Genomic DNA, 13,751 nt, shown 5'->3' with positions numbered 1-13,751 from the left:
AGCAGGAAGAGAGATTTCTGCTCTGTCTTGCTCTCAGAGTGCACTCTCTCTGTTTTTAACCCTACAGGGAGCCCTGGCTGAGACGGACTCCTGAAATTAGCTTTTGAAAAATATACCCCCACCTGCAATGGCACAGACTCCAGCACGCGTTCAGGGAAGATCTTTAAGCTAATCAACATCTTTATTTAAAATAAACTAACAACAAAAATCACATAGTTCCTTATTTCCATTCCAAATCTGGCTTCAGCTTCCAGCTATTGTAGATTACACTGCATGTATATACCCTCTTAGTCAAAACTATATGGTGCAACTGGTAGAAATCAGTGTTGGGAGACGATGGTGCCTCCTACCACCCCTCTTGGATGGGAAAAGAAGTGAAGGAAGGTGGATCAGCTGGCATCGGGAGATATGAATTACACTTCCTACACCAGCTTGGAGGAACATGGCCCTGAGTAGGTGTTGAAAATTAATCTTCCCCTATTGAAATGTGAAAGACAGAGACAACAGCATGGATGCCTTAAGGTGAAATTGTTGCGAGTTTATGAAAAATACCACCAGAAGGTTTCCTTCTCAATTAAACCATAATTATTCCACATCCAAAAAAGATTCCCCCCCCTTCTACATTGTCAGATGATCAACAAAATTTCACCTTGTGGAGGGAAGAGAAGTTGCACTGCTTTCCCTCACACTCTTACCCCACTATGGAAGACTTCATACTTTGGATTTAGCAATGAAAATGCCACAGAACAGAGGTTAGATGAAATAGCTTTGAACGTCCAGCTCAGGAAAACAGCATAGCAAGCAAATCATTTCCTAGGATGCAATTTGTATAAAACATCAGCAAAATGGATGCAATGCAAAGAGATCTTCCTAAGAAAGGTACATCCCAAAGCACTTAAGCTTATAGAGCAGGGGTGTTAAGAGCAATGGTGACATTGGCTATTACTGTTGAAGATACCTACAAAAGTCAAGTATCAGGAAGGGATGCTACGCAGAATGCACACTTTTTGTCCAAAATCAGAGCAAAAGTGGTTACCAGCTGAGACGCATTCATCTACTTAGGAGAAGTGTGCTGGGATACTTGCTAACCACAAGCAGTCAGGACCCCAGAAGACACACCTCCACCATCAGCACAATACCTCAGTATCAAAGCAATCGATTCATTTATTAACAACTCAAAGACAGCATCACTTGCCGACTCACCATCTGAAAGGGCACAAGGAGCAGACAGGCAGGCAAGCAATCTTTCACTGTAGGTTTCTCTGTTCATTATTTGCCCTTTAAAGTAAGTTCTCTACTCTACCTTCCACAGGATGATAAAAATTGAAGCCATAAAGTATTTAGGAAGATAAACTTGATAATGAAAACTCTACTGGTAATGATTCAAATAGCAGAGATACTGTAAGGCACTTTCCAAATGAGAGCCCTGTACCGTATATTAAGGTTATCCAGGCAAGGAAATTAATTTATTTCAGAAGAAATAAACCTGGTGCTTAATTCTTAAAGCTAATTCCTACTGCTAACCCATCACTAGAGGCAAGCGAAGTAAATCTATAAAAATAAGTTACGCTTCATTCCATCAGAACTTACCACGAGGGCTTATACACACACCAGGGTCAAGCTTGCAGGAAGACAGTCACCCACTCTGCACACTCAGATGAGGACTTTCATTGGACAAAAAAGGCCAGCTAAAGTTACAGAAGTCCTTTAAAAGACCACTCTGAATAACTAAACAATCTACAACAGATACCCAGAGAAGGGGAGAATGGGGCAAGTCTCCCTTCAGCTGTCACCTCTCAGCTGCCGCTTGGCTCTCCGGCAGCCCTAACTACTTGTTTGCAGTAGTCTCAGCTAGTCAGTAAGGACTTTTTAGGAGAGAGGGAAGGCAATAGTAATGTGAGAAATGAGGCAGTAAATCCCCAAAGAAACTAATGTTCCCTTCACACCACCTGCCACACATTCACAGGAAGGTTTTTTTCTGATTGGAATAGCCTTCGCAAATGTCTTCTTTAATAGAGAAGCTAATTGCTCCCTATTGGAGGCAAGCATACAGCGATGCATTTTGAACAAATGCCCCAAATTTCACAAACCCCAAATATCTACAGTTCAGCTCCTTTCTTTCCTCCTTTACTACTGTCCTGCATATTGCTCTCAATACCCACAACTACTAGCAAGTAAGTTGTTCAAAGTACACGCCATGTCCCCAGAACAGCACCATGGCACAGAGCAAGTCGAGATCCAGCCCGAAAGCAAAGTAGCCACAAACGCCCCAAAAGTCTGGTTTTGCTACTCTTTCTGTTATGAAGCTGAACCAGAGCAAGCCAAGGCTCCTCCCTTCAAGTCCCAGAGCAGGCTGTAACCAGGCTGCCAGCCATCGGCTCTAGCTGCGATAATCTTGTCTGAGCTGTGTGCTCACCTGGTGGCAGATGGGGTTTCCTAAACTTGGTGGCCAAAAGCCTGATTGCCTGCCACAAACCAGGGAATGCCAAAGTCATCATCCTACTTCCTTTGTGTTAATCAGGTCTTTGCAACACTCGGTTATGATATGCCTTCCCTACCCCAATTCTTGCAATACTGGAGCATCTCACAGCCTGGACATGGCTCACTACAGAAAACTCCCACGCAAGGTGAAATGTTATCTCCACTTCACAGACTGGAAACTGAGACAAATATTTAGCAATTTGGGTCATGATTGTACAAATCAAAGCAAGGCAAGGAACTAAACTTTTACATCTCCAGGATAAGGCTATCGCTTTTATCACTGGATCATCCTTTTTTATGACTTTACCCTGCTCAAAGAGCACAAACTGCTTCAAAAAGACAATCTTATACAGACTGTGTGCTTTAGCATCAAAAGACCAACACAAAAGAGACAATGGACTCCATCATTACTGTCCTCACCCTTTTCATTAGGTATCCTATTGAGTTTTACTGCACAAGCTAGTTACTAGGATTTTTATACTCTCCACATTCCTATTAAGTACCACTAAAAACCCATATTGATTTTTATTTTTAAATCCTCAAGAAACATAAGTGGGATGGTCATTAAAGGAAAAATTCATGTCAGGTTCTTCATTTTCCTGGTTTGCTGCATTTCGCAATGATTGGGCAATGAGGCTGGTGAGGGGTCTGGAGAACAAGTCTTATGAGGAGCAGCTGAGGGAACTGGGGTTGTTTAGCCTGGAGAAGAGGAGGCTGAGGGGAGACCTCATGGCTCTCTACAACTACCTGAAAGGAGGTTGTAGTGAGGTGGGTGTCGGTCTCTTCTCCCAAGTAACAAGCGATAGGACGAGAGGAAATGGCCTCAAGTTGCGCCAGGGGAGGTTTAGATTGGACATGAGGAAAAATTTCTTTACTGAAAGAGTGGTTAAACATTGGAACAGGCTGCCCAGGGAAGTGGTGGAGTCCCCATCCCTGGAAGTATTTAAAAGACGTGTAGATGCGGCACTTAGGGACATGGTTTAGTGGACGTGGTGGTGTTGGGTTGACAGTTGGACTCCATGATCTTAGAGGTCTTTTCCAAACTTAATGATTCTATGATTTTCAAGAACTCCTGCTTTAATGTGTGATTAAATCTCCACTGAAAATCATTACTGTAATTAGTTTAATGAGGCAGGTCATTGCACTGAACTGTTTACAGTCCCTGTGATTTTTGGTGATATTCAAATACATGTAATATCAAGCAACATCCTGTTGTAGACTTACATGCTTTTAAGTATTGATGAACCTAGTCTGAGTGTCCCAGTCCTCTCCTCTCTGAAATCAACAGTCAGAACATGCTCACTTCAGTGGAAGCAGATTCAGGAGCCAAGAATTTACCTGTTTCTAACTGGTTTATATGAAGAATAGATCTGTTCCAGGAGCCTGCCAGTAACGTACAGCTAAAAAGTACATACACACAATGAACAGAAAGTTGGCACAATTTGCACTTGCCCAGGGAAGCATTTTATTATACATTCCATTAAAAAAGCATTAAGGCAACATTAAAGTTAGGTACCTAAGGGACATAAAGAGTCAGGAAATGTGATGCTAAAACTGAAGCAGATCTCTTCTCTTCACCTATCTATCCGGACTCTTAAACAGCAACATTCACCATCCAAGTGCCCTTGCACAACAATTCAATCTTTCAGTGACCAAGACATTGCAAGAGCCCATCCTGACATCTGCACTGCTTCACCAAGAAACTCAACAGAGCTAGGTACTGCCTATGACCTACATAATGGTCCAGAAAGTTTGCCTTGTTCAAAACTTTCTCTAATTACTTTAAGAGCAAGGAGAACATTTTTGTGGGGTCTAGTAGGAACAGGATCGAGCCCACAACAAGCACCTTGACACATGCGTGTCTCCTTGCATATCGTCCCATGGACTAATATACGCAGTTATATTATGTGGATATGGCATCTGCCAAGCTTCCAAATACACAACCTGCCTTACACACTACGAAATTCCAGTAATCCTTTCAGGCTGCAGCCAAGGCAGCACAGAACTGCTTGCCTTTGTTTTCTTCTCTGACTACAGCATCACAGAATAACAGGCACAATTGTTTCTAAAGTATTGCCCATACGGAAAGTCCAATTTAAAAAGCAGAGTTCATTCGTGAGGTTGGATTGTCAAAGCTTATAAAGACCTTTCAGGAAACTCTAAAGCAAACCCTTGACCGAGGGCTACATCCTGCCAAGCTTTCGGCTTCCAACTCCCTGCCATTTCACACGGCTAATGTGCACTCTGAAAACACAGCTCTTCTCTGCAACTTCTGCCGTTCAATAAGCTCTTCTCACAGAGTTATCTTCGACCAAGGACTGATCAACATTATACAACTGGAAACAATGGCAGAGTGCAGACGTGGAGGAATACTGGAGTAGATGCTATTACTTATGAGGAGTAGATGCTATTACTTATGAGGAGCGGCTGAGGGAACTGGGGTTGTTTAGCCTGGAGAAAAGGAGGCTCAGGGGAGACCTCATCGCTCCCTACAACTACCTGACAGGAGGTTGTAGCGAGGTGGGTGTCGGTCTCTTCTCCCAAGTAACAAACGATAGGACGAGAGGAAATGGCCTCAAGTTGTGCCAGGGGAGGTTTAGATTGGATGTGAGGAAAAATGTCTTTACTGAAAGAGTGGTTAAACATTGGAACAGGCTGCCCAGGGAAGTGGTTGAGTCACCATCCCTGGAAGTATTTGAAAGACGCGTAGATGAGGCACTTAGGGACATGGTTTAGTGGGCATGGTGGTGTTGGGTTGACAGTTGGACTCCACGATCTTAGAGGTCTTTTCCAACCTTAATGATTCTATGATTCTTCGAAACACCCAATTTGGGTGGTGCCAAGGCTGAGGCCCAAAGGCAGACCTTTGGTGATGAGAGAGTATTTTCCACCCGAACTAAACTGATACCATCAATAGAGACAAGCAGAAGCTTCTTACAGAGAGCTACCACTAGACGATGTCAAATAAATTAAGGGGGTTCCTAGCTCGGGTCTAACAAGAACAGCTTCCCAGCTACCTACTGTTTGTCTTCATCCTAGAGGCTGTACATCTGAAGGCAGATACCAAAAGCTTTCTATGTCGCCACTGAACACAGCCAACATTTTATTTTAAAAATCACAAATGTCAGATATGACAAGGACAAATAAAAATTAAAGGATATTTCCATCCATTCCACATTCAGTGCTGCCTGTTGTTTGGATAACCCACAAGCCTTTAACCACCAGTTAACTGGTGCAACTGCATTGGTTTACATTTGAAAAAAAAAAAATCCTTGATTGAATCATGAATTAGCATGGAAAAACTTAAGATTTTATTTATTTATTTATCACAGGCTGCCAGCGTTAGGCTGCTGCTGACCTGTGCTGGAAAGGCTATTTTTTCAGGCTGCACAGTAAATTAATTCTTCAGCCTTTTCAACTCATGGCCTTTCTGTTGAGGCTGCCAACAGACATACCAATTAGCGCTCACTGCGATGGTAGCTTGCTTTCATAAGGAACCAGTGGGGGTCTGAAAGGGAGACTTATTTATTTATAGTTGTAAAACTCAGTTTGAAAAAAACAGATTTGATTTTGTGCGCACATTTTGGGTTTGCTTCACTTTAAATATAAAGTGAGCAATGGATTCCTACATCCTAATCTCACCACATGCAGCAGTGAGAAACAAAAACAAGCCCACTGAAACCAATGATGGTGCGCTGGCAGGGAGAGATCCAAGTCCGCTGCTTGGTTAGAAGCTGGAGGCCTTCATCTTGTATTGGGCTAATTGGCTGGCATTCTTAATAATGAGTCCACAAAGTGGCTTAAAACCTTGGGTTTTAATGCACCAGAGGGAGGAGGGAAGGAGGGAAGGGTGTGAAAAGCTGTTTTTCAAAGCTAAATTGATAAAACAGCTCCCCGTGCAATTAAAAATCTGCAAAGCTGAGTAGTTGGCTTTGGAAAGCACCAACTGCGTAATTTATCGGGCTGGTTTATAAAGGGAGAGAAGATATCCGAGGACAGGAAAGGAATTTCATGGACATTTCAACAACACATCAAAACTATAGTGCATTTTGCCATCTCAAGATTTTTTTTTTCCCCTCCCTTCCATTAGTAGGGAGCAAGAAAAGGTGTATCAGGGCTGCATCTCCAAAGCAGTTTCCAAGAACAAATTAAGGAGGGGAAGGGGAAAGGAGAAAAAAAAACCCAGAACACTGCATTTTCCCTGCCTTCCCTCCTTATCAAGGGAGGAAAACCATGATGGCTCCAATATCCCACTAAGGGTATTGACATCTTTTCTAACCTTAAGTCCTCCAACTACAGCTTATATTAAGTCTCTGAAGAAGTCCTACGAAGAGGGCTGGGAAGAAGACAGGTTTAACATGAATTTAAGCTCATGTACAAGGAAGAAATGATGCAGGAAAAACATTTTAATAGTTTAATCCTTTAAAAAGCAAATGCACGCTCACACTAACAGTACAGCCAAAGCCCCTTTTTCCCCTCTGTTACCTCTGGCATCAGTACTGGACCACAGACTTTGTTATGGCTGATGGGGTATGAGGCAGGGGGGAAAGCAACCCCAAGCAACCATCAGAGGTGACTGACGACCACCACTCATTAGCAACAGGGACTACTCAGATCTGTGCTTGCTGAACATACCTGGGGAGGCTACAGCTCGTGGTGGCGCCAGGACATTACTCTACATGGAGCTGCAGGAACAGGTACACTTTAAAATGTTAGCAATGTCATTTGTGTTAACAAAACATAATGAAAAGTAACTCCTGTGCATGAAAAGCAGACATTTTTAGAACCCATTTCTGAATTGATTTTCATTTCAATCCTAGACTTTAAACACCCTTCAGTAGCATTTGAATTGACTTATCAGTGACTTGGTTAGGCTTATTTTGTGCAAGACTGAGATGTGCTTTGGAGAAAAATGCTGCGAAAAATTTAGAAAGGGAAATTCATGGAGTTTTTATTCTTTTGACAAAACCAAGTCAGAAAGACTGCAACCTGCACTAATTTGGCAAATATTTTGGACAGAATTATTTTTAAAATTGCATTTGACTCAGCAACCAGTTTGATGGGGAAACTGAAAACACACACAGGGCTTTTTTGTGCTCAAGTGACTCAGGAACTTTTTAAGTCACAGCGACTCACCGTGTCACTAAAGCATTTAACAACACTTGACTGGCAGCATAACCCATATTTAGAGACATTCAGAACCCAGCTGTCATCTTCGGCATCTAAATAAACTGATCAGCTGTAGGCACAGATATCAAGAAGCACATACAGACATGGACTCTTTATTCTCATTGCTAACAGAAGACTATCATAAGCTGCATAGGTGCCTTTATTTATGTTACAGTACAGAAATTGCTTTGGTTGGTGTGATACATCTTCTGTTACAGACTCAGAAATAGGCCCGCTAACACAACTGTGACATCTCATGTTAGCAAATATGATCAATCCAAGAAAAAACTCCAAATCCTTTGTGGGAAAGGGACATTTATTTGTTCTTTTGTATAGTGCAGGAGATCTCAGTTCATAACTGAAGTTTTTGGGTACAACAGCAACATGTAGCAAAAACACTTCAGATGTCTGCAAGACTCCAGTCTGGATATACCCAGGATAACACTATGCTCGACACCAGCAATTATGAAATTTCAGCAAAATGCTTGAATAAGGAGCACAACGCTGCGCATCCTTTGCAGATGGCTGGTGAGGGAGAATGCCTTCAGACTCCTGGCTAGGGTCACTGTTTACCTATGCTAAATATCCAGATTTATTGAACATCCTCTTAAGGGCTTTACAAAGGAGCTTCAGAAGGCTAAAAATCCTGCTTCGTGTCCCTAGTGACCTGCAAGACAAAAGCAGGATGAACTCATCCTGCCCACCCACAGTCACGCACGTTTCTCGGGGCCAGCGGCAATGACTCGAAGCAGCACATCTGCTGTTTAATGGTTGTGCTAAATTATTGCAGAAAAGGTATAAGGTCTCTGATAGCAAGAGGTACAAGTTGCAGGCTGCAGACCTTCCTGATGTGTTTAAATCACATGTAGCTGCTCTAGTTGAACCTAGTTACGCTAGGCTGCACTTAACACAAAATGCTGTGATGCCTTTAATTGGGCTAGTAAGTGCAACTGATTGTAAATAATTATAGTGTGGTCCTCAGGGATGATCATTAGTAGCCACAGGCATGGAGACCCAATTGGCCACATTCACCACAGTGCCTAATTCTGCAGTTCACAGGTATTTACCAGGAATGTGTTTGGTTCCGCTGTATCTTCAGCACTTGAGGCGGGGGATAAAAAGCTTCCAATTCCCCACACATCTTTTAATACTATACTCTATTAATGCATTGGCCATCTGACTATGCAATTAAAGCATCACTGAAATAATCCTCCCTCTAGTAGAACAACAACTCAAGAACACAAGATTGATAGTATGCTAGAAAAACTCCGAGTCACATGTATGCTGCATGGTGACACGGGGTTTTAAGTACTTGCTAATTTCAGGCCAGTATTGAAATCCCCTTGCTTATTCTTAGTTATGCAGAAGTATATCCTGAGTTCTGGGCCTATTTTGTACATCTGTTTCAACATTTTTTTGTATTAATACATAATTTTTAGAAAAAAACTCTCTCATCCTAAGCTACCAAGGTTAAAAGAAGTAAGATGTCCTCAGTTTTTACCGCTTCTTTTACTGGAGTAATTTACCTTTTAATATTCATAACATGACTCCATTAGCACATTTAAGAAGTGCTAGGAGAAGATCTTTTAATCATGGAGATAACTGTTTATGATAGCTGTCTGTTGTTAATTAGTTTGCAAGCCTTACACTCTGCTGAGGATGCTCAGAGAGGATTCTTACAAACACAGATCTTTTACACGTGTACAAGCTGGATTCTGCACATAGGCATACCACTACCACCTGAATGTAAATAAAATGCCCCAAATATTCAAGTTGCATTTAAAATGGAGTTGTTCTGGCAAGGAACATTCTTTATCCCAATTCTAAACAGCTGGAACATGTTATCAGGAGATTGCAACAGCCCAATTCAGGCATTTGATTTACTTTTAAAACAGCATTTGCCAAAGTACTGTTGTACCTTAGCACAGAATGCCCCTTAGTACAAAACATACCTAGCTGGAAGTGCCCCTCCTCTCCAAATAGGTCACGCAATATTGTTACACTTAAAATTGTATTATTTGTGTTTTAGAAAATATTAAAAAACCCTAAAAACTGAATAGAGCCTTGTTCACATTTATAACTAACTTGAATTTACTATAAAATTTGATTGTAGTTGTGTGTATTCATCTATTTTTAATCTGACTTCCTAAAGGAATGAGGTTTACAGGGCCAACCATTGATTTCTTCCCCCTCTTCCTCCTCCCAAATAGATGACTGGACTCCTTTGCCCATTTACAAAATCAAAAAACAGCAAAGCTTTCAAATATGACTAAATCTCTGTAAATATACAAAAATCTGGGGCTAGAGAGAGAGGACACTTATCCCTAACCATTGTGCACAGAGAGGGAAAGGAGGGATATTCAGCAGTTACATTTCTGTTTGGCAGCCATTGTTTAGCCAAACCAGCGAGCGTACAGCTCCCGAGGAGCAGCAGCCCGTGCTGTCGCTTGCACACCGGGGTGCATGGAAATCTGGGGGAAGGAAGGATTTGGGTAACAAAGGATAACTTCTGAGCAAACCAGGCTTCATCAGTTCTGCTACTTGTGTTTTGGTTTTCGGACCAGGCGTTAATCTCCGGTCCCACTTTCATTAGTACAAATAATCCAGCGAACACAGCGACAAAACAGCAGCCAGTCACCTGCTTCATTGGATCAAATCCCTAGACATTTCATCGGGCAAAGGAAATTCATTATGGTATGTTTTTCAAATGAGTCTTATGAGCAGATCTTCAAAAAAGGCATTTTGCAGCTAACTCCTGCTGGCTTAAAGGGAAGCAGGATTTCAGCCTCTGTGCCAAGACCCTCCGTTGTTCAGCTGTGAGCACACAGCCTGCCTCCAGAGCCCTAACCTTCAAATCTATGCCCATGAAAATGAACATCTCGCCCAAGTGCAACTGCCAGCACAGCAGCAAGAGGAGACAGAAGCTGTGTATCACCCAACATAGCAGATTTGAGCCTGAACCTTCCATCGCAGGCACAAAGAATTGGTAGAACCAGCTATGTAGCTGAAACAACTTACATCCTAAGTGAACAAAGTGGTTAACGCACTCTTCCACCCAACAGTGTACAGGAGGACGACGTGGTTCTGAAGGCAATACCTCTGGGCAACCCACTGCATTGTACTGCTCAAGCTAAAACGTCAAGTCATGAAAAAAGTCATCCCAATGCATTCTCAGTCGAACAGTAAGTAGTATCACTACCAGCTCTGCATTAGTTTTCAGAAGTCCTGGGGACGTTCTGAATTTAGATCAAGTTTTAGCATGCTTCTTCAGCACAACACATAATGACCATCACCCCTTACATTGCCAGAGAACAAACTGCAGCAGAGGAGTGAAAATGCTCAAAATGACACATCAGCAGCCATGAACAAGGACTCAGGAGCTCACCGTTCTCAAGTTGAGCTGCTCAATCAATCACAGCTCTGCTTTGAAAGCAAACACCACAGAAGACAAGCTGAAACTGGGAAATCATGCTGTAAAATGGTAAGTCCTCAGACTATTTCAGCATCATTATACTCTTCAGTTATGTTTTGACTCAGCCTACAAAGTGTCTCTTCCAGCAGCACATCTCTATCCGAAACTTGAAGTCAGCAACTTCACAAACATTTCATGCCTTGTGTATCTAACAATCATCACAAACAAGAAAAGCCTGGACTTTGAGTTCACGGCTCTGTGCAACCTCCACAGAAAATCATCATTGGTTTTGTCAGCAAGCATTTGGCTCAGGGTACAGAATAGAAAAAAAACACACTCACATGGTGCATGGAACATCACTAGCACAGATGAATGGTCTTTTATAAACTTGTCGAAGTCCTCATCAGTCAGGTGATAAACTACATTTTCTTCATCTGCCCAGGGAGTCTCCGGAGCCTGTGGCTGAGGTGCCTGTGGGCTACAAGACAGACAGACACAGCTGAAAAGCAGCTCTCTGGTGCTAAGCAGTCATTTTGGCAAGTCGGACTGCAAGGAACCACTTTGTGCAGATGTCCATATATGTATGACACACTAACCCTACTGAACAGCTTCCATAATTGTACCCACCCAGAACTCATAAGCACTGAAACTCAGATAAAACTGGCGGAGGAATAAAAAAATCCACCAGAAGCTCATGAGAACAGATCAGCAATGGAAGGGGATGGAGCGAGGAGATAACCAGACTGCTTGGTTACTACATTATAGAAAGCAGATGCATTTTCTGTTACTCTTTTACCCTCCTCAGCAGGATGCTCCCTTTCTCACAGCATTCACACTTTGTAGTTCACAGGAGCCATTGCAAATGAAAGAAAAAAGTAGCGAGCAGAAACAGCCAATCTAACCAGTCATCTTGAATACTGACAGCATGATTAGGGCTGACAGAGAAAGAAGGAGGTGCAGTGTTGGGACCATGAGCTAGCTACATAGACCATTTCCCCAGGAATATACAGTTTTACCCTGAACAACCCTGTGACCTGGCGAAGCATCATTATGTCCTCACTCAGCAGTGGGCTTGTAGGCCTAATTCAGCAAAGCTACTCAACTGCATGCTTAACCTAAAAGATAAGTGACATGTTCTACTGACTTCACTATGATTGAGTTTAACCATCTTTGATGGATCAGAGCCAGAGAGACTGCTCAAAGACACGGTGGCAAATCTGGAAAATAGTTCAGTGCTTGTCATCCCACTAAACAATTGTTCTTGGCTTTTATTAATGTACCTTAAAAAGAGAATTTGGCAGATGAGAACTAAACTATGCTAATTGACATTTTATTTATTAAAGCAGTGTTCACATAAAGGACACCCAAACATACGAACGTTTGGAGCCAGACTTAGAAACTATTTTATCCTTGCCAGTTGTAGTAATGAGTTCCAAATAGCCCCCAAAATTCCCCAAATTCTTTGGCAAAGTACAGGTCTGGATGTTCCCCATCTCTGGTGAAAGCAGATTTACTATTTTTGATTAAAATGTATTATTGTGTTAGCTGCCTGGAACGAGGAATGGCAAACGGATGATAACTCATTTATGCTGCCTTCCTCATTTCTAGGCTGAAAGCCTAGTTTGATTAAAAAAAACAGTAGAGAGATACACAGATTCAGATAGCAAATTCTGTTGATGTAAGCAATGGGTATGATCCAAGAATATTAAGCAACCCATGCAAAACTGATGCACACCTCTGCTGCTGCTTATATGATAAATGAACCAAGAAACAAACATCAAAGATAGGAGCTGCACTCGGCCAAGCAGCCGAGAGAGAAGAGGAGGCAGGTCCCCGTCCACAAGAGTTTACTCTAAAAGCTTAGCAGATAATCAGTTTGCTTGTTGCCAAGCCTGTAAGAGAGTAATAATCTGCAGGTATCATGGTAAAGTGAAGGTTTTCCAGAAAACACCATGACACTTAATGAGTTTGGAAGGGGAGCTGGGTTGAGTAGGCAGAGCATGATGAACAGGGACACAGTGGCTACAAAGCACTGGGAGAACATTGTGTTTAACAGGGCCTGGCATGACCTATTTCAGTAACGAATTAGTAAAGTGGGGCACAGGATGTTTATTCAAATGTCCCAATTTAAAATGCTGTGCATGCTAATAAGCCTACACAGGAGTCGGTAAGAAGCACCTCAAGGCCTGGAGGAAGCAACAAGCAAAATCTAAAATGTCATTTAAAACTGAGACAAGGCACATCCAACGCCTGAAGAACAAAAATAGGATGACAGAAATCTGGAAGAGTTATCAAGAGCTAATTCAATTAAGAACAGAGAACAAGTTCTTGATTTAACTGAGTAGCTGGTGCTGAGGAAGGGCCCGAGAGGAGTCCATAAAAACAGCAAGACAAACTAAGCAGCTACTGAAGGCAGCAAGAAGCTGTCTGGCTTGCCTACCATCCAGGCTGATACAGCTGTGTATCAGATTTAAAAAAAAAAAAAGAAAAAAGAAAAAAGAAAAAGAATTGTGGTATGTACAACATAGTATCTCTCATGTTAATAATGCTGTGTGTTGGAAGTAAGGCTGTATGATGGTTTCTCTCTATCGCCTCATGAAAACATCTGAAACTCTGTAAGATAGTAGCCAGTGCCTATTAGGAAGATAAGAGAGGTTAAGTATCCGTAAGCCTGATGCATTAGCACACT

At 42.1% G+C, this 13,751-nt stretch overlaps 1 protein-coding gene across 1 annotated transcript in view; it reads right to left on the bottom strand.

Moving 5' to 3' along the window:
* PDIA5 (protein disulfide isomerase family A member 5) overlaps positions 1 to 13,751 on the bottom strand; it is a 103,934-nt gene that overhangs the window by 40,925 nt on the left and 49,258 nt on the right. Inside the window, 1 exon segment of the mRNA XM_076340604.1 lies at positions 11,404 to 11,540. Within this exon segment, the coding sequence (XP_076196719.1) occupies positions 11,404 to 11,540 (137 nt within the window).

The sequence above is a fragment of the Aptenodytes patagonicus genome, chromosome 6, assembly GCF_965638725.1.
Source record: "Aptenodytes patagonicus chromosome 6, bAptPat1.pri.cur, whole genome shotgun sequence".
In the NCBI taxonomy this organism is placed as follows: Eukaryota; Metazoa; Chordata; class Aves; order Sphenisciformes; family Spheniscidae; genus Aptenodytes; species Aptenodytes patagonicus.
The sequence above is the reverse complement of the archived record's forward strand: the minus strand, read 5'-3'. Positions and strand labels throughout refer to the sequence as shown.